This window comes from Dendrobium catenatum, unplaced genomic scaffold (genome assembly GCF_001605985.2).
Source record: "Dendrobium catenatum unplaced genomic scaffold, ASM160598v2 fragScaff_scaffold_1470, whole genome shotgun sequence".
NCBI classification, from domain to species: domain Eukaryota; kingdom Viridiplantae; phylum Streptophyta; class Magnoliopsida; order Asparagales; family Orchidaceae; genus Dendrobium; species Dendrobium catenatum.
In genome coordinates this window covers 932,139-953,241 of record NW_021319932.1, presented here as the reverse complement: position 1 = coordinate 953,241, position 21,103 = coordinate 932,139, and the positions used below count along the sequence as shown (strand labels likewise).

General features: G+C 36.0%; 3 protein-coding genes across 3 annotated transcripts; 1 reads left to right on the top strand and 2 right to left on the bottom strand.

Moving 5' to 3' along the window:
- The first annotated feature begins 596 nt into the window (after positions 1-596).
- Positions 597-15,225, top strand: LOC110104771 (tetratricopeptide repeat protein 4 homolog). Its single transcript, XM_020834019.2, has 8 exons — positions 597-766; positions 869-1,081; positions 10,297-10,488; positions 10,562-10,762; positions 10,855-10,935; positions 12,043-12,178; positions 14,508-14,594; positions 14,714-15,225. Exons 1-8 carry the CDS (start codon positions 662-664, stop codon positions 14,782-14,784), a joined length of 1,086 nt encoding a protein of 361 aa, XP_020689678.2. The 5' UTR covers positions 597-661; the 3' UTR covers positions 14,785-15,225.
- A 426-nt stretch (positions 15,226-15,651) lies between these two features.
- Positions 15,652-17,512, bottom strand: LOC110104788 (pentatricopeptide repeat-containing protein At5g66631; the record flags this gene model as incomplete). The annotated part of the gene is made up of 1 exon (XM_020834037.2): positions 15,652-17,512. A coding segment is annotated over one exon (1,794 nt), but the record flags the coding sequence as incomplete, so codon positions are not given.
- A 1,116-nt stretch (positions 17,513-18,628) lies between these two features.
- LOC110104770 (28 kDa ribonucleoprotein, chloroplastic) lies at positions 18,629-20,787 on the bottom strand. Its single transcript, XM_020834018.2, has 4 exons — positions 20,260-20,787; positions 19,667-19,768; positions 19,281-19,553; positions 18,629-18,874 (listed from the first exon to the last, which is right to left on the bottom strand). Exons 1-4 carry the CDS (start codon positions 20,638-20,640, stop codon positions 18,821-18,823), a joined length of 810 nt encoding a protein of 269 aa, XP_020689677.1. The 5' UTR covers positions 20,641-20,787; the 3' UTR covers positions 18,629-18,820.
- Positions 20,788-21,103: the final 316 nt, after the last annotated feature.

Here is a 21,103-nt window from a genome sequence, read left to right as displayed (position 1 = left end):
CGATAATCTAAACATTAGAAAGTAATAATCTTCTGATTGATTCACCCAACTTCAACACTTACATATAAAAAAAGATTCACTTTAAAGCAATCAAAACATTAAATAGAGTGGTTCACATACGTATTATAAAGTAATTATGTATTTATTTATAATATTTAACTATAAATTTTAATATATATATAATATGCCTCAATCCCTATTTTTTATCAAAGATATATTAATAATTAACTTATTTAAAACAAAAGATAATATTTTATGCACATATTTTGATGTCATTTAGGTTTAGCATGGTACATTTATATAAATAGAAAAAATTAAATGTTATATATGTAAATATACAAGAATTTAATGAAATATGTGTAAATACTCAAATTAAAAATTTGTTCACAATTAATCAACATTAACAGATATTTTCAAATGCATTGAGTTATTTTATTTTATATTTAGAATGCATATGAATTTTAATATTACAACAATTATTCATAATTATTATAAAATAATAGAAATAGTATTTATATGACAATGGGAGAGCAATGGTTTAATCGGAGGAAAAGAAATTGCTTAAATTTCTTCTACAAAAAGGAAGTGTTGGCCTGTCTTCAGCCTATAGGCTTCTAACCCGCGTTTCATCTCTTCTTCCAAAAAAGCAAGGGGTGGGCTGATGGCGCTGTTGATGGCCGCGGGCTCGGAGCCCCAAACCGATAGAGAAAGGGAGGACTTGGATGCCATTGCTGCCCTCAAGGAGTCTGCTGCGATAGAACTCAAGGTGAATCTCCTTCTCCTGGATGTCTTGTGCATCCGTACCGTTAAAACAAAAGGCGGTTTTTTTAGATGTTTGTTTCACAAATCAATCGCGTTCCGAGTACAGGAGCAGGGCAACAAGTATGTGAAGATGGGGAAGAAGCATTACTCGGATGCTATCGATTGCTATAGCAGGGCAATCAGTCAGAATTCCTTGAGCGATTCAGATCAGTCGGTCCTTTTTTCAAATCGCGCCCATGTGAATTTGATGTTAGGAAATTACAGAAGAGCTATTTCAGACGCGGAAGAGGCGATCAAACTCTGCTCAACCAATGTTAAGGTAGATATTCTACTTCAATTTCTTACAAGGCCTCATTTGGTTGCTTGGAATTTGAATTTATGTTTTCACTCGTTTGGACTGCGAAAAATGTAATATGTGACTTTTGCTGGAGTTATAGGGAGGTTTTTAGTGTTTGAAATTAATTTTAGTTTCTAATTCTATCAAACCAAATGATGCATTCTTTATTGTTTTGAAAAACCTGTTTTGGAATTTCAAGCATCCACATGAGCTGTAACTGCTAGATTTGTCTGTGAATGAAACCTGGATCTTACTAGTAGGACTGCAAGGTTATTAGCAGAACTAAAAAAAGAGAAAGAGAGAGGCAAAAGATCTTTAGATAAATAAATGAGATCGAAGAGGGAGAATCTCAAAGGATTTTATTGTTAAAATGATCAAAATAACGTGATCTATCGGTCTACTTAAATGACCTTATGATCACATATTTATAGGGTTTGTGCACTCTAAGGAAAGTTAATTAAAGAAGAATATATTTCATTGCATAAGACAGCTAGTCTAAAATATAGATAGGACATATATAAGAAGTACATGTGAATAACTATTGATCAGAGCTTCATCTTGAAGGTTGGAATTCCTGATTGTTATTATCCAGCCGTCGACTCGCTTGAAGAATTAGCCAATTTGATGGGCTGACTTGTTAGATGAAAATGCTTTCGGGATGAAGTGACCAATACGTTGGTTGAAGTTGCTATTGTGCCGGATAAAGTTGTCAACTTGCTGGGTAGCTAGCATGCTATATGGCTGACTTTTTGTGTGACCGACTTGGCAAGGAAGTTGCCACATTGTTGACTTATTCGAAATATGTTTCTTATGATCGAGTTGTTCTCCAGTGTCTTGGATTGTTTTGACTTTATTATAACTGAGCTATTGAGGTGTTTATCTCTACATTTAAATGATTTAATTTTCCGATTCTCTTGTATTTTTCAGAAAGCAACTTGCAAAATGTTCATGAGAATGAACGGAACAAAATATCGAATTAGCAATTAAATGGTAAAATAATCATTGCGATTTGACATTTATTGATTTTCACTCAAAGAAGATTTTTGGAAGCTTTCAAAGCTAATCTATATGCACCTTTCTTTCTATTAGGCCATGGATCATATTTCAAAAATTTATGCAAGAGATCTTGCTATGTAGCTAGTGCAAAAGAATAAATATAGGTAGGATAGCAGGGAATTTGAGGAGACTTCTTCTCCTTCCTTGAAAAAAAGAAGAAGTAGATGAGAGTGGAAAGAAAATTTTAGTTGAATTTACTACTCAAGTAAATTCTCAAAATATCTCTCCCAACAACAGAGGGTGACAGTGGTTTCTCTAAGCAAAGTTCTACTTGTTCTACTTGGATGGAGGCAATAAAAAAGATTTTAAAATTTGCTCCTATCGCATCTGATCAACTCGAAGGCGATCAAATCGTCGATTTACCAACTCACATTGTATTTAGATAGCCAAAAAATTAGTTTTGGAATAAGAAGTAGAGCTAGGAAACTTATAGAGTTGTAGACTAAGGCTGCGACGATTTCAGCTCTTGACTTTGAAATTATGAAGAAAGCACTTGCCGACTTCCAAGCTAAGTTCGATGCTACAAAAATGAATACAACAAAGAAGATTATTGAAATTTAAATGTTTGGTGAATCTGAGAATATTCTCTTTAAGGATTTGTTGGAGAGATTTGTGAGATTGACTAGTCATATAACAACCATTTCTACCGAGGTTGCCCCTGACATCAGGATAGGTTCAATAATTTGAAGGCCGAGGTATTTATGCTGTGAAAAAGTGTGATTTCTTCACATTGGATATATTTATTGGGGGTGTTGAATTCTTGTTTCAATATCTTATTTTTCAAGGCTTAGGCTTCGTTTGGGACGGCTTTCTTTCTATTTCTTAAAGCAGATTATTAGAAAGCTGCTTCAAGAAGCAGTAAAAAAGTCGTCCCAAACGAAGCCTTAGTTGCCAAAAAGCTGCTTTTTGATCCTGTTGTGCAAGCTATATTGGGAGAAGTGCTTCTTCCTTGAGTTTCGAATTAAAAAATGTACTGGCAACTGGTACTCCCCATGTTTGAATTGCTTGTAATAGTGTTTCATTAATAATATTTTATCTGTTTATTGTGGAATGATATGATATTCTAGTTAATTCAAATATACTCTAATCATTTAGAATTATGATGATTTGACTTCCAGCAATATGACAGCGAAAGGCTCTAGAAATAGTTCCATGCGCATTTCATTGTAACATTTTCCTATCAAGACTTTCTACTTTCTCCTCAACTTCTTCTAATTCTTTATTCATTTTACAAAACGTTGCAAGCTTTCTCAGTTGCGCTGACAACTTCTAGACTTCTAATTGAGAATGCACTTCACTAGTTTCTCACTACAACTTTAAGTTGTTTGTATGAGAATGCATGATTGGAGAAGGTTTCGCTATCCGAGTTCCAAAAGCAGGAGAGTTTACTGATTTCGTGCAAGAGGACAAGCTGTATTTTTGCAAAGATCAATTTTGCCTCAGATTGCAGCTTCCTTTCCTCCCAATGATTGCAACAATCATTCATTACAATGCCTTGGTATTTGCATAAATTATGCCCAACTCACTGGCAAGGATGGTCACATTCATCATTTAACTGCAAGAACAATGGATAAAATGGTGGCAACTTCCATCGCTACAAGGAATTCAAGAAGACGTTAAGGAAATGATGATGGGATGTCGGCAATTAGCTAGGATAAAGAAGGGAGAATATTTGTTGATGTGGATGTCCACCCCTTGCTTCCAACATATGGATTACATTCTAGAGCGTATGACCTCGATCTTGCTGTATGCTCGAAATAGATGTATGAACATTTAGAAAAGATGCTGACAATTGCACATGTCAGTCATCAGGTGATTTGTATCCTCTTGGTAGAGCACATTTTATTTGATGAACTCGCAAAATACACTTATTTAGACTTATATTACTTTAATTGGCGAGACGGAGCAACTTGTGAAGGAGAACCAAGCTTTGAATTAGTTAATTTTAGCTGAACAAGTATCTAATAGTTATATGAAAGATCTTAAGAAGAAGGTTGTCTAGGACATGAATGCTTGTAAGGAAGATATGAAAATAAATATGGCAGACATTCAATTTTCTGATAATCAAAAAGTTGTTGAGTTACAAAGTAAAATAAGTGTCTTAGAATCTTCTCTCACTGAGTCAAAATTCTCTAAAAAAAGAATTGCTCAATCCTTTTATTCGGCGCAACTACGAATTATCGAATTGGACGATCACTGGAAAAATTGAACTCGTATCAAGCCTTGACTTCCCAAGCTCTTGCTCATGCAGAGTTCCTTAGTTTTGCTATAGATAAAGATAAATTGATGAGCAAATTTTAAGATTGTATACTTTTCTACTTGGATGACTTGGTCGACCAAAGCATGATAAATTACGTGTTACACAATTTGAGCTTGTTTTATGAAATCACTAACAGATTTTTGCAAGGGTGAAGAGAAGCCAAATTGTGAAGACCATGAAAATTTTCCAAAAAGTCATTCATCTAAGTGAGCTACCTTCATTGTTTCCTTACATTTATTTTTTGTCAAATTCGATGTAATTATAATTAGGCTTTTTTGTAAATAAAATAAATAATTATATTTTTTAATGCAATATTCATTTTCTTTGATATCAATACTTGTTTTTGAATGATTTAACTTGAATGATTCCACCATCATTTTGTAAAATGATTTGAAGATAACTGGACAAATATAATGAAGATCGAAGTGATTAAATCAATTTGTCGAGTGTAATGAATTTTGGAAGTTATTTCGCCGAAGAAAAATAATAAGTTATATGATCTAATATAATTTCCTTTTCTCTCATTATTATTAGATTTCAATTGTTTTCTTAGATGGGCCTTATCTCATGTCATATCTTTCTGGAGGTAACCATCTTAGACTTGCCGACTAGAATAAACTTTCTTAACTCAATACAATCTTATCACAAAGAGGAGAGTCTGATTTTAGGCACAAACCTTTCGTCCCTTGACACCATTAGGAATTTAGTTAATTAATGATAATTCCATCGAATCGAAGTTGTTGGATGATAAATTCCACCCCACTAAGTGTAATTATATAATAAATAATTTTCAAAAATATATATCATGGAGTAAGTAGGCGAGTTTTCATATGCATTGAGGTATTACTCCAATAGATTTGCCATAAGCTCTGAGTTATTGAACTCCAATAGGCGAGTTGCCATAAGCGCCTTGTTATTCAACTCTGATATGCAATTTGTTGTATGCGTTGAGTCATTGAACTCCAATAGGCAATTTATTTTAACTTGTAAGCGCCGAGTTATTCAACTCCAATAGGCAAATTTTTGTAGTCATATGGTTATTCAACTCCAATGAAAGAATTGTTGTCCTGGTCGGGTTATTGAACTTCAATGGATGAATTATTATAGCGATTTCAATTTTATCCCGACGAGCTTTGATGAATTTGATGATTTCCATCACCTTAAGAATTTTGTCCTGAAAAATATAATTTTATAAGATTTTTCCCAAGTGAAATTTAAAGGTTGCATAAATATTTATTTTAATGAGCTAGTTAGATGTGATTTTTCCTCATTATGAAACTTAACCATGGAATCAAGTCTAAATGTCAACTTTGTTGTGCACAAACTATCCATCTACTTGGGGGCCTTGACTCTCTCCTATTGTGAATAATCTTGCATCTATTAGAAGACTCTATGTTAAGATCATTTTGATCGCAAACATGAGTTAGTTTTTACTTTACATAATTGATTGTTTGTTTAAGAAATAAGTTTCACCAACTTTGATTCAAATTACTAATGTACAGACTAATTTAAAGTTTGTTGGCTTCAAATTTGAAAATCAACATTGAGTTTCTAGATCTAATTCTTGATATATAATCATTCGATTGTGTGTTTGGACTTTCAAATTGATGTGATATCTTATTTAACACATTGGACGAATTTGTTGAGTAATTGTCGAGATCTGAGAATGAGTTCCCTAAGTTATCATCAATATTGAAGAATGAGTTCCTTGAGTATTAGATTTGAATGCAAATTCTGGATTTTTTTGTGCTTATGGATCTCCATGTGTTAATTCTTTCACATTGCCTGATTTTTTATCACTAATATCAATTCACTCTTATCGCTTTTTTTCAGATGCTGGATTTAGATTTGTTTGTATATGACACCTGAACCTTACTTGTAAGACCGCTTGGCAATTAGTAGAACTCAGAAGAGAAAGGAAGAGCAAAAGATCTTAGAGAAATGAACTCAAAGAGAGAAAAGCTCTTGGGATTTTATTGCTAAAATGATCAGAATAACATAATCTCTCGATCTCCCAAAATGACCCTATGACTCCGAATTTTTAGGAATTTGGGCGCTATAGGGAAAGCTATTTAAAAAATAATACATTTGATTACATAAGGTATGTAGCCTAAAATGTAGCTTAGACATATAAAAGTACGTTTGGATAACTGCTGACCAGAACTTCATCTTAAATGCTTGAATCTTTCATTGATATTATCCAATTGCTGATTTGCTGGAAGGAGTTGTCGACTACCAGTTGAAGTTGTGGCTTACTGGATGAAGTCATTGACTTGTTGGATGAAGTCGCTGTCCTACTGAGCTGACTTGCAAGGCAGCGGACATGTTGTATGACGGATTTTTAGCATGACCAACTTGTTGAGTGAAGTCATCACATTTGTTGACTTATCTAAAAGACATTTATCATGAGCAAGTTGTTCATCAAAGGCTTGGATCGATTCTATTTTACTTGAACCAGACTCTTGAGATATTTGGGTGCACACATAGCTCATCGCATCGAATTGAAATGCTTAAACTTATTAGCCCATAATAATTTGCCTGTGATTCAAACATATATGCATGTGTTGCAAAATACACCAGCATACTATTTTAATATGTTTTTTATTGTTATATATTTATGTGTCCATCACTCGAATAGCATTACTTAAGCCCATGGCCACATCGGAGATGGCAGTAGTATTGACATGATGAACAAATTGCTCTTTTGAAGCATCTAAAGTCAGGTCATCTTGATTATAACTTATCTAATCTATCAGCTAGAAAGTTGTTTTTTTACATAGATGTATGAATCTGAGGATTTATTTCGGGTAAATTAAGTAGGGGAGATGAGCAACTTTTGTAGTCAACTGAGACTTACAAACTGCACTGAAATCATTTTTAGGCTTCTGGTTTTGGTATGAGATCCGTAAGCATTATCACATGCTCTGAGCTTTTACATTTTGGAAATCCTTTAAGATTGAATTAACTTCTGTATTATAACTCATTGAGTATGATTTTAGATATAACTCGTTGCATAGAAAGTGGTTAAAATAATTGTTGCTAGTAGCTGGATAGAAATGATGATACTTCAAAGAGAAACTTTGTATTGGATATGCTTTTCCATCTACAGGCTTCATAAGACAGAAGTTGATTTTGTATGAAGTAATTCACTGATGAAAATTATGTAAGTTTTCACCATTTGGTGTTTCCACCTTCCAGGGATTGTAAAGAATTATACATTTTTATGAAATAAGTTGTTTACTCTGTAGAAAAGTAAACATGTTATATAAAACAAATTACCGGAACCTTCTAAAATTTAAAACCGTAGCACTTTTTATGTCAAATTATTAAGACTCTTTCTTGACCTCAATATGTAAAGATAATCTTCATAAGTAGTGTTATAGTCCCCAACCACGAATCAAGTGACTGAGTGGAATTAATCCTTGGGCTACTGATGAGGTCATCGATCAACGGTTCAGACACGTGTATCGCCGGAAGCATCGCCGATCGATGGCCACGATTCAGAGCTTATATTTTTAGTTATTCATGCATTTTCAGTTTTCAGTATTCCTGTTTTACCCTTGTGTGTGAGTGAGTTATGTTGGGGCCCCGAGGGCGATTTAGTCAATTGTTGTGCTTTTTATTTACTTGTATCCCATGACCTATATATAGGGGTCATATATCATTGTACGAGGGGAATGAATATTTGAATGAAATTTTATGTTATCTTCTTCTTCTTGCATGAGGGCTAGAGAAGGGTGATTGAGCTTGAGAGCTTGAGAGATAAGAGAGAGGAGACTTAGGAGAGGCTCCACCCGAAATACCCAACAGCCCGCCCCGGCGAGCTCTTGGTTTTACTTGTGAGTTCACTGTTTCTTCCTTCCCCACCAATTCCTCCACACATCTGCCTCTTCCCCTGCAGCCAAATCCCGAAATTCCCTCTCCCTGTTCCGCCCGACCTCCCTCACCCGCCCCCTGCCACCGGCTGTGCCAGCCGCCGGCTCCAGCCAGGCCAGCGAACCCCCTAGCCCATCCCGTCACTGCCCTGGGAAGATCCCGCCGCCCAATTCCCCTTGGATTTTGAAATTCCTGCCATCAAGTCTATCATTATTTATTTCCTAATGTAACTCCCTACATTTAGGAATAGATCTAATTGAAATCTCATCCTATTTGAATTCCAATTTCCATCTCCTTAATTGATTAAATTCCTGAATATTAAAATATGGATTTAATTAATTAATGGGGCCCACTACTTAAGAAAATTTCCCCTCTTTCTTTCTTTGCTTGGCCGGCCCCAACACCTCGCCGTTTCTCTCTCTTTTCCACCTAAGCGTCTATTAATTACCCCCTTAATTTCTCTCCCTAATGTCTGCCCCCCTTTTAATTTGATTGAGGGAGAGTTTAATGCTAAAATAACTTCTCCCTCCAAGCCTAAAAAAATCTGAAATTCAAATTTCATATTTTCTCCTTGTCCCTCCCTAGCTCTCGGCCCAACCCTCTTTCCTTGTTTTCTTCCCGCCTTGCCTCAATGTTGAATGGCGGATCCGGAGCTTGAGTGGGGATTAGTCTTCCACGCCGACAGAAGCATTGATATCCCACGCTCTCCTTGCTTTGACGTAGGATTTGAAGACGACGCCACAATCGAAGAGTACTAGGAGCGAGTCGTCCCGATTCTCGCAAGTATCTTCGACCGACAGTTTCTTGATTCCACTTGGACGATCATCGGACGCCATCCACCATCACCTTCTCCGGCGACCACCTCTCCGGTAACGAAGTCTTTCGTCTCTTTTTCCGTAGTGGTGCTCTCCATCTTCGCGTGGCTCTTTCTTCTCCGCTAAAACCCAAGAGTGAACGAGTGAGAGGTTGCTCAAGGTTAAATTCTTCCTTATTAATTGTGGGATTATTGTTATGAGCAATTAAGTATATCTTTTATTTTTGGATTGTTATGAATTGTTGGGTTATCTCAAAGCAACTCTTCCCCTAAGCGAGTTAATTACCTAGAATAATTTATTCCTCTATTTTGTTGGTAATAAATTTGTATCGGCAAGTTTTAATTAATTCTTGTTTTAATTTCCGCACTCAATTCCTCCGTGGTCTCACATCAGGGATAGTTCAAAAGATTAGAATAAATTTCAGGTGCCATATCAATTACCATACAAACAATAACATGTAAGTGATTCAATTGCCATGTTTCTTTGAGGGATGAAGCAATTATCATAATGACTAAGATTTGAGTGTCACGTTAGCATTAGAATTGATATGGTAAATTCTTCACGCTATGTATTTACATTGACAAAAAGACCAAAATGATTATTTGATTGTTTATGGAAGATCAAAATAGTCTCCAACTATATTTAAAGATTATTTTAGTTCCTAAACTTTTAAAGAGGAATCAAAATAGTCTCACGGATGATTATACTATGGGACTATTTTCATTTATTTTTAAAGGTTTGAGGGATCAAAATGATCATTTAATATATTTGGGGACAATTATTGTACTTCATAAAAATCTAATGGGATCATTTTGTTTATTTTCTATATTTACATCTATTTAAGGCTCCAGCACCATGATTACATCTCAATAGAAGGTTTCACCTTTTTTTAGCTTGCATGTAAGATGAACCTTGGTTAATCTCTCGGCTTTATTTGATTATATATCTATGTAGAAACGGTACCAAAGTCCCTAGTTGGAGCTGTAAATATTGCGCTGGCTTAATATGCTTGATGGCACTCTTTTTTTTTTCAGGGTTCATTGCTTCATTTGAATAAACTAATATATATTTTGGTCGGTTTTCATGTTTCTTCTCTTGATGTTGTTTAGTATGTTTCTTCAATAAAAAATTGATTTTGCATCGTGATAAAAATTGAAAATGACAATTAATGAAGCAAACCTGTGAACTAGGCCTACTATCGTGCAGCAAAGGCAGCCTTCTCATTAGAATTGCTGATGGAAGCTGAATCATTCTGTAATAGGGGTCTAGAACAATTTCCATCCAATGAGGAGGTGAAGCAGTTGTTTGTGCAGATTGATTCACGAAAGAAAGAGTATGAGCATCACAAAACTCAACTTTCCAAAGTTGTGGAGACAGCCAAGGTTAGTAATTTAATAAAAACATAATTTTTTTGAGTTGCTTGTTTAATATATATTCTAAATGAGAAATATACAGGAACTAGCCTCTGCTTTTAAGAGTAGAGGATTGAAGCTTGGAAGGACTATGTATCAAGAACTTACCGGAGTGAAAAAACCGATCTTGGATAAAAACGGCATCCTTCACTGGCCACTTCTTCTTCTTTATCCAGAAACTATGTCAAGTGATTTCATTGAAGAATTCTGCGAGACTGATAGATTTTCAGCTCACCTTGATCTAATATCCTTTTTTGGTGATTTCAGTTCGGGTGTCATTAAATATTGTTATTATATTGATATCTTGAACTTTTGTAGTTTCCTTAATTTTCAAACATGTATTCAGACAGTTATTCAACACTGCCATGGGACAAGGAGAATGCTTACACCCGTGAAGATATTGAATTGTACTATCAGGTTTTATTCAGTTCTATGAAGATATTTCCTCTAAAATTTGAAAGTAAAAGTGCAGTAGAATTGTGTTGGCAAAACTGAAGTTCTTTTAGATTTTATGAGCATATCACTTTTGTTTAGATGTGTATATCTTTTGTTAAGTAACATTCATTTACAATTAGCATACTGATATGTTCACTTAATGTATCTAACCTTTTCAGAAGAAAGTTCTTACAGTTCTTAGCAATTATGTCCTCTTTCATGTTGATGGTATATATGATATGTTCCTCATTGGAAAGTGTTTATATTAGAGATATATGATTTGATAGTCTCATAATTTCGGATGTTATTCTCCTTTTATGTGTTCCCTTCTTTGCATTCTATTGCATAGTTATTTATAGGTTCAGCATATATGGTCAATGACACCCATAAATTCCTTTCTTCTCAACTTGGTATTAAAGCAAAAACAAAAAACAAAAAAAACCCAGCTTCCCTCCTGATTGATCCGCTTTCTACATGCCTGCTTCGCTTGCATCCCACCCCATTGTCACTTGTGTTGTCACTCCCCCACGCATTACATGCTTGCCCCACCCGCCCGCATGTTGTCGCTTGCATGCTTGTTGTTGTTTGTGGGTTGGCGGATGCACCCATAACTATGTCCACGTGGGATTTGTGGATTGGTGAAGGCACGTAGAGCTGCGTCCATCATCCACGCCTACTAATTTTTCTATGAAGCGTGATGTGGTGGCGTTTAAAAATCCGTAATTATTTTGCTGCCTGTCTTAGTTAGTAGAGATCATTGAAGTTGCTGGCAAGAGCTTGAGATTGAATCCTGCCTATATAAAATTTGTGATTCGATGTTTGACATTAAAAATAGTAATTTTCAGCTTTAGGGACTCATTCCTGGTTGGTAATTGCGCTAAATGTATGGATTGCAATTTTAGTGGAGTTTCTAGTGAGTTTGATGATGATTGGCGGGCCTATGTTTACGATGACCCAAACCACGGGACTTCTAACCTTTTTCCCCTTCTAATAGTTATATATTCACCGTTTCAAGCTGAATTTCTTGTTGCTCTAGAGTACATGTGATTAGAAAGTATAATCCGGTAAACTGATCTGCTAACTCTGCAGGCTAATACGGGAGTTGTACTCTCAAAGAAAAAAGTGCTCGAGTATCTTCTACAGGGGACTGTCGCTTCACATTCAGAATGTGACTATGATGAGGATAAGGATGAAGTCGATCACACTGAAATTCCAAGCTCATCAAGTATTACTCTATAATACATTTTAGTTATTTTCTGTGTATCTTTCATCAATATTGTTGCTCTCTTCCCGGTTTCTGCTTTATATTCACTAGATTAGCGGCCAAATAGGCCAATCGGGCTGTTCACATGGAAACAATATTTCGAGTGCTCAGATTTTGCATCCTCTTGTAGAAAAGCTGGTGTGCACCTGTACATCTTAGGAAAATTGTATTTTCAAAATATTTTGCTAAAATAAAGGCATTAAAAGTATAATTTCTTCAATTCTGTTACTTTTTCTCGTCTTCTATCATTTAAGTGTCTTATTGTGGTGCTCCTCACCTATTTCTATTTTCGGAATATACAGTGATGAAAAACGAACTTTGCTTTATTTTTCTCCTTTTTGGAATTTTCACTGGTTTTTGGAAATTCTAAAAACTAATGTTTACATCTTGATTTATGAATTCATGTTATATCTTTGTTATTACTTTATTATGTTATTTTTTGTTTCTAATGTTTATATATGACCAGATAATTCCCTTTAACTCCAAAGCCATAGAAATTGCCTTAACCAGCAAATTTTAAACTTCGTTGACAAGACCGAAATTGAGTTTGAATACCCTGGACTAATCCATATGGTAATTATTTTAAATAAGAGAGCTTGGATTCACATTAATAGCAAATATAATTATTCCTCGGGAGATTGATGAAATTTATCTTAATAAAAATGTGATCTGTTTGGTTGTGACTTAGTTTTTTATCACTGTTAACTGGAAGTCTTTAAATCACGTCTCTCATCCTTCTTAATTTTCATTTTTTTTTCAATCTATTAGCTATTTGTTGTAGAAAGCAATGACATTGTTCCTAGCATCTTCTTTCCTTCATACTTTATTCCTTTTCATCTTCTTTAATTTGACCATTTTATTTTCAGTCCTTGTGTAACAGAAATGATCAGTTCTGTGGAGACAAGAACCTTCCTAGTCTGTCTTTCCATTCAAAATTTTACTAATATTTTCTTTCAATAACTTTTGGAGGTTATAATTATAATATGGTTGAAGAATCCATTGTACCAAATGATTTTGTTTCCGATTCATGAAAAGTAATCCAATGCTAGAAATACACTTAGAAAGAAGGTTTATTAAAACATTCTGCAATGTGAAAACATTTTATTGCTGATTAATTTTTGCTGCTATGGTTTTATCTTATCTTCTTATCTTATGTTGGCATTGTTTGTTACACTCTAAAGTCTAAATTGGAAGAATTCTAATCTTTTTAACTTTTAATCATAAAATTTAAATACCAGAGCTGTCTAATTTTTTAAAATAATAAAAATATTCATAATATTCATATTTATCAATAGTATTCTTATCATAGTATTCTTAATCAATAATATTCATAATAACTTTTAATCAATAGTATTCTTGCCAAAAAATATTCATAATATTCATATTAATCATATATAAAATGTTACATGGTAGAAATTCAGTAAATCAGGAGAAATATATATATATATATATATATATATAGAGAGAGAGAGAGAGAGAGAGAGAATTTAAATTAGTAGAAACAAAATCATTGAAAAAAGGTGAGTATTAGGGTACTTAATATGATCAAAAAAAATTTCTGATTGAAACAAATGACGAAAACAACTAAATTTGGCTTTCTCTCTCTTCCCTTTCTCCTCTTGCTCTCCCTTTCCTTCTCATTCTTGCTCGGTAAGCTGCGGTTGAGGGGAGTGGATTTGGGTTTAGGATTTAATATATATAAAAACACTATTAGTGGCCTAGTGCTGTAGCGGTCAGATCCAATGTTGCAGCGTCACATGTTGAATCCATATTTACTATAGAATAGAGATTCCAGCGCCATGATGCTCATTTCTGGCACCGTAGCGCTGAAGGTCACAATGCCACAACGTTCTAGTTTATAAAGAAAATTCAGATTTTTCATATCTTACATTTAAAAATAATTTTCATATCATCAGATTGTTACACTGTTCCTCGTGTCTTCTAGAGTATTTCATTGCATCGCCCTAAGTGCGTCTTGTATGGACAAACTTTGTAGAGTTATGGAAAGATTTGTACAAAACAGATCCAAACCTTGGTTATGGACATTTTATCATGAAACATGAGGTTCAATACATGTAATTCTGACTACCCTGTAGCTCTTTTAGATTGCTTTTTGTTTTTCTTCTTCATCATATTCATAATCACTCTTATCCAAAATATTAGAGGCCTGCTTATAAATATTAATTCTTCATTCTTCCTCTTGACTGTTGCAGCTCTTGATTTTTTTTTTTTGTTGTTGCTTATTATTGGGAAAGACTAGTTTGGTGCCTAATTTACATATCATGGCCAGGTTCTGGTAAGTGGATAAAGGTGAATGAGAAGAAGACACTTATTGATATTCTAAAGCAGTCAGATTACATAATCCCTGCAATACCAGGTATATTTTTTCCTTTGCTGTTAAAATCAAATTATGTCAGTTTAACCATTTCATTTTATCTATGAGAGATTTATGATTTCAAAGTATCATTTTGCTCCTTTTTTTCTTTTCTTCTGCAGTTTTCTTTGTTATTTCAAAACGATCAAGCTTGTATAAGGAGTTCAGAGCTGGCAACTGGTCTCATCCTTAAATCTTCTTCTCTGTAATGGAGCCTGTAAGTCATGGCAGCTTCTGTGCTTGATGATAGAATGTGGACTACTGCAAATTAAGGCTTCGTTTGGGACGACATTCCTACTGCTTCTTAAAACAATTTTTTAGCACAAAAATTTAATTTTTGTTCTTAAATTTTTGTACTAAAAAATTGTTTTAAGTAGTAGTAAAAAAACCGTCTCAAACGAAGCCTAAGTTATTGCCAAAAGTAGAAGGTTAACTTTAGCATAAAGTTTTTTTTTTTGTTGAAATTGTTCAGTTAGATTGTTATGAGCATAAATTATTAAAATTATGAAATTTGAGGCTTTTTCTGCTAATATGTGAGATTTGGATGTGAATTTGTAAAATTGTGGATTTGGGGGTTTTTCTCATAGACAGGCCATTCGAATTTGAATGGAAAAGCGTTACTTTTTTGATTTAATATATGTAGCTTACAATCAATAAATTCTAAGCTCTCTGATACATTATAGTTGTTGTGTTTGATAAGGCAGTATGAAAATTGTCCTAAATGAACCTAAACAAAACTTAAATTTTAGTTAAATCTCAATTCTAATTTGAGCTGAATATGATACAAATATTTTATTTATATAATAACCAATTTATTTATATACTAATAAATTAATAAATCAATAAAATTGTAAATTAATAATAAATAATTTAAAATTATATTTGAATGTATTTATATTTATTTATTTGATTCATGGCAATAACACAATTAAATATATTAAAGAAGGTAAATATGAATATTTAAATGATAGATATGTAAATAAAAAAATATACTATTGTATATACTTATATCGTCCTCTATTAGTATATATTTATAATATATAATAAAAATTTTAGAGTGTGAATAAAAAAATTAAAATTAAAAGCATTTACTTGTCAAATGTAAATCCCCTTGAAGAAGAAACCTACTAGGCTACTACACCCCCGCTATTTCCAAACCCGCCAGAATAAATAGCTCGCACTCGATCAAAATCAGCAGCACTCACAGTCCAGACATGGCCCGGCTGCGCCGCCGGCAGCTCACCGATCTCCTCGCATTTCTCCTCCACCATCGCTGCCTCCCGCAGCTTTCCCTCCTTCCACAAGCTCTTCACCAGAATCCCCTTCGTCCCTTGACTGAGCAGCAATCCCGAACTAAGCATTTCGTCGAACACCCTCAACGCAAGCACCGCCCTCTCGTGTTTGCAGTAAGCCCTGATCAGCACCTGATACATAAACGCATCTGGCTTCAGCCCACACTGCTTCGCCGTCCCAAACAGCCTGTGTACGCTCTTCAGATCGCCTTCACCTGCAAAATATTCCATCAAGCCCGAAAACGTCTGGATGTCGAGAAGAATGCCTTCCATCATCATCTCCTCCAGTAGAGCCAAGGCGTCGTGACCTTTCCCTGACTTGACGACGGTGCGGAGCAGAGATGAGCTTAGGAGCATGAGGTTGAGACGTGAAAGAGGGCCGCAGATGGAGGCGGCACTGCGGTAGATTCTGATGGCGGCGTTGGCGTTTTTCGAAAGACCGTAGAAGTCGATGAGGAGACGGACGGTGGCGAAAGGGAGGAGGATACCCTCCGATTGGAGCTTGGTAAGGAGGCGGTCGACGAGTTCGACGTGGCCATCGCGGGCGAGGATGGAGATCATCCGGGAAACAGTATGGCGGTCGTGAGCGAATCCGCCGGGCTGGTAAGCGACCCAACAGAAAAACTCCCACGCCGTTTTCGCCGTGCGGAACGATCTCAGCAGCTTGCAGACGAGCCGAGTGGACCAGATGAAGCCAGCGGCCTGCAGGAGAGAGACGTCGCCTGGATCCCAGCCCTCTAGAGCTCTTGCGAGGGCGGCGGGATCAATCCATGGCTTTAGCTTAACACGCTCATCATCTTCCTCTTCTTCTGTTTCCTCTTCGTGGTCTTCTTCTTTAGCACAATCCAAGGCGTAACCAATTCTTTGATCTGGGGACAGTTCTCCGACAAACTCCTCTGTCTGGTTAACATATCCAGCGGCGCGAAGCTTAGCAATGGCGGCAAGCATTTGGCGGCCTGGGAGGACGCCATCGGAGTTCATCTCTTTGACAAGTTTCAATAGGCGGTCGAATTGGCCAGAGGAGGAGAAGGCTTCGGCGAGAACGTTATACTGCTTACAGGTGCGACGAACGCGCATCGACGGAAGGAGGTGGAAGACCTCCACGGCGGCATCTGTATTGTTAGCTCGTACTAAATGATCGATGATGACGGTGTATGTTCGCGAGTTGGGGATAGCGCCGTCTGCAAGCATTTGGGAGAAGGTGGAGACGGCGGACGAGTGGGCGCCGGCGGAGGCGTGGAGGCCAATGATGAGGTTGTAGGATTCGGTGCATGGGTGGGTCCGATGATGCCTGCGGCGGGAATTAGGATCGGAGCGGAGAGAGGAGAAGGTTTCGAGGGCGGACGAGAGATCGCCAGCTGCGGCGAGGAGGCGAAGGCGGTGAAGGGGCGAGAGACGGAGGTCGGGGAGGATGAATAGGAGGTTGGGGAGGCGGCGGGAGAGCGAGTGAAGGAGGGACGGGTGAGGAAAAGGAGAGAAGGAGGGTAGGGAGAGCAGGGAGCGGAAGAGTGAAAGGGCAGATTCTGGCGAAGAAGCGGAGCGAAGGGCGCGAGCGGCGACGAAGGAGTCGAGGAGTGGGGAGGAAGGGAGGGGGAAAGGGGAGGATGGGTCGTGGGAGTGGAGGCGGTTGTGTGAAATTATATTTATATTATTTTTTAAAAATGATTTACAAACCTATCATAAATTTTTTATATATATATTTATGTATTTAATTTACTAATATTTTAATATAAAAATTATTATGAGTGATATTTTTTATGTAATTTATATATTTACTTTTGATTCAACACCAAAAGCAGTTAATTACTCTTGTTATATTGCCTTTGCGTAAGTTTGATCATACTGTGCAGACACTAGGCGTCATAGATGAGATGAATCAGGATATGTCATATACATTCTGATTTGCTTCTAAACGATCCAGTGTCTGCACAGAATAATTTCTCGATTAAAATTATGGAGAATGTTGACATGTTAATGGAGATCGTCTACATATTTTTTGTTCTCTTCTACACCAAGGGCTCTAAGTAGAAGGGGAACAACATTTAGGGAGGAATGCAATGGAAGATGTTTACAGGTATGTTATGGGAATTTTTCCAAATAGAATTGCTCGATATTGGGAGGTTTCTCAGGTCTTATAAGTGTTTGACAAATGGTTCAAACTATTCTTCGGCTATTGGTATGGGTTATATGTTCATTTGAGAGTGACACTTTGGTTGTAGAAGTTGCATCATAAAGAAAAATATTAAATTTGATTTACAAGTTTTCATAATAGCTAATGTTCCATTACTTAAGTAGAAATATTGGTATGTCGCCATATGATCCTCTTTATTTACATAGGATTAATCCCACAACAGACACAATTTTATCTAAACTATAAGTAATATACAAAATTTTTTCTTAAATTCATTTGCAATTATATATATATATCATAGAAAACGTACCATCACACTTAAAATCTAAATTCTACAATTAGGTGGGAACTTATTGTAATTCTCCGCTTACAATTTCGTTTGCGACGACTTTCTTATTGTTTCATAAAGCAATTTTTTAATACAATTTTTTTATTTTTTTACTAAAAAATTGCTTTAAGAATTAATAAAAAAGCCGTCCCAAACGAAGCCAAAATTCTACTCTTGAACTTCACCTCTGGTGATCTTGAATATGTAGCTATGTTCAAGATATGCATATGCAGTTTGAGTTATTCTGTGCCTTGCCCTTCTTTTCCAGGAACAAAAAAAAAACATATGAGATTCAAGAATCAGAAAAACCTTTCATATTATTTTTACTACAACAGTTCTGAATCAGGAGCCTATAATACAGCTTGTGCATCATTAGACCTCAAAGAAGAAAATCTGAGCACCATATGGAAGCTAAGGAGAAGCAGTGCCAACGTAGGAAAACAAGGGAATAACACTAATATCTGCCTTCCCCAAACATTCAAGCCTTCTTCCCTAAAGCCAAGCTTATCCTCATAGCCCTGCCTTCCAAATCCTACAGAGGCAACAAACATAATTACTTATGTTACAATATAATAACTTATTTTCAAGTGAACTACTTTATTCATATGCAGAATATCTTATGCCGGCATGAATTTTTTTTTTTTTTTAACGGGGATATCTATCCGCTGCCACTCCAAATGAAGCTCTTGGCAGCATAACTAATCCTTCGGTGGAACCTAATGAGATCATCCACCAACATCGGACCCACACTTGCTTGTGATACTATAGATAAGAGTAACTATGTATCCCAAATAAAACAGCTCTTGATGTAGTACCAATATAAACTTAGATCAATTTATAGATTATGTCACTCTTAATCCTAAAATGAGATAATCCATCAATCTAAATTGTAGACTTTCTAACAAGGTGCTAGTTAAGAAGAATCCCAGAAAACCTACCACTTCATTAAGGGCTTCCTTGGCAGCTTCCATCTCTTCCTTGGTAGAGTAGCAGACAAAGCCGTAGCCACGAGATTGGCCGGTCTCGCCGTCATAGAGAACTCGAGCACCGACCAAGTTGCCATACTCTTGGAACACCTGTGTCAGAGCCTCAGAAGTAACTGACCATGAGAGATTGCCTACAAAGAGCTTGAACTCACTCTCCGGATATAGAGGTGTTTTAGGCTTCGGTTTGTTTGAAAAGTTAACCCTTAATGTTCGACCACCATATTGCTGAAATTAGTGAAAAATAATCTTGTTTAAGAGAACTCATACAAAAGCAATGCCAAGGCAAATAATTCAATAATCTTGTTTTCTGATGGTAAGCAAGGGAAGGAATACTCAACACTTCCATCAAGATTGGAGATGACAGCTTCACAATCTTCCACAGTACTCATAGTGGCAAATGCAAAACCTCTGCTCCTTCCTGTGTCTCTGTCATATAGCACCTGAAAAATAGCAAGAATAACTAATTCTTCAACATTTTATGATAACATTGCTGCATAAATATATTCATTTCATTCATCTCAGTATTTTTATACTAAATATGGTACCTTTTATCAAGAGGTGTCTATTATAAGAGAGATTATTCTGTGCGGACACCGGACGGTTAACCATCCGGTTACGCTTAGTACATAGAACGGTACTGAGCGCTGTATATTTTTGGGATGACGTGATGAATTTTTATTGGTCTTCGAATCACATCCGGACTCCACACCTATTATTTATTTTTTAGTTTTACTTTTTTCTATAAACATATACTACTTTTTGCAGACATCATTACTGTTGCAATCCTTTTATTTCCTAACTTTCTCTCCCTTAATCAGGATTACAAAATTACAACAGATTATTACTAAAAAATAATACAAATTAATCAAAGAAGGAAAAAATAAAACTATGAACGGTAAAACTAGATCACAGATTAGTGATTTATTCTTACCTCAACCATCTCAGGGCTTGCATATTCCTGTATTATTCCAGCCAGCTGCGCACTATCACAATGGTAAGGCAGATTCCCAAAATAAAGCTTGGTGTTCTCCATAGCTTCCCCTTCTTCTTTCCCTTCCTCTTCCTCAGCCTGGATCATCTGTTCCTTCTCCACAGCAGCCGCTTCCTCTTGTGCCACGGCTGCCGCAATCCTAGGAAGGTTTCTTCCATGGGAAACAGCACTGACTGAAAGCTGTTCGATGAAATGGCTGAGAGACGGAAACGGAGGAGTTCGGGTGGCTATGGCTTTGACGAAGAAGTCGTAGCGAAGGTGCCGGCTAGCTATGGTGGTGGGGAAGCATGAACCCACTGCTGCGGCAGCGGCGGCATTCATTTTTGCCGGAGTTTGGTGGCGGCGTCGCCGGCGGTGAAGGTGGTTGGAGGAAGAGATGAAATTGGGGATAGTGGAGGGGGAGGCTCCAGTTTCAATGAAAATAGGAGTTTCGACGTGGAGAGGCTCTCATCCAATGGAGGAGGAGAAATGGATAAGGTGCTCGGATTTATGATTCATGAAGAGGTATATTTTGAAAATCAAATTATTAATTAATAAAAATTAAAAAATATCAAAATTTTGATACCAAATTCTATTTATATCAATATCACGTTTCGTTAGTTAGCAAACATTTCAATAATTAAAAAAAATAAACAAGTCAATGCTTTAATTTTCTTAAACTTTATAATATAATATAATTTCGCACTATTTTAATGAATATTTTAATATAAGTATCTCAATATATAAGGATTATTTTATTAATAAAAAAATTATTTAGTTAACATAGCATTCCATATTTCCATTT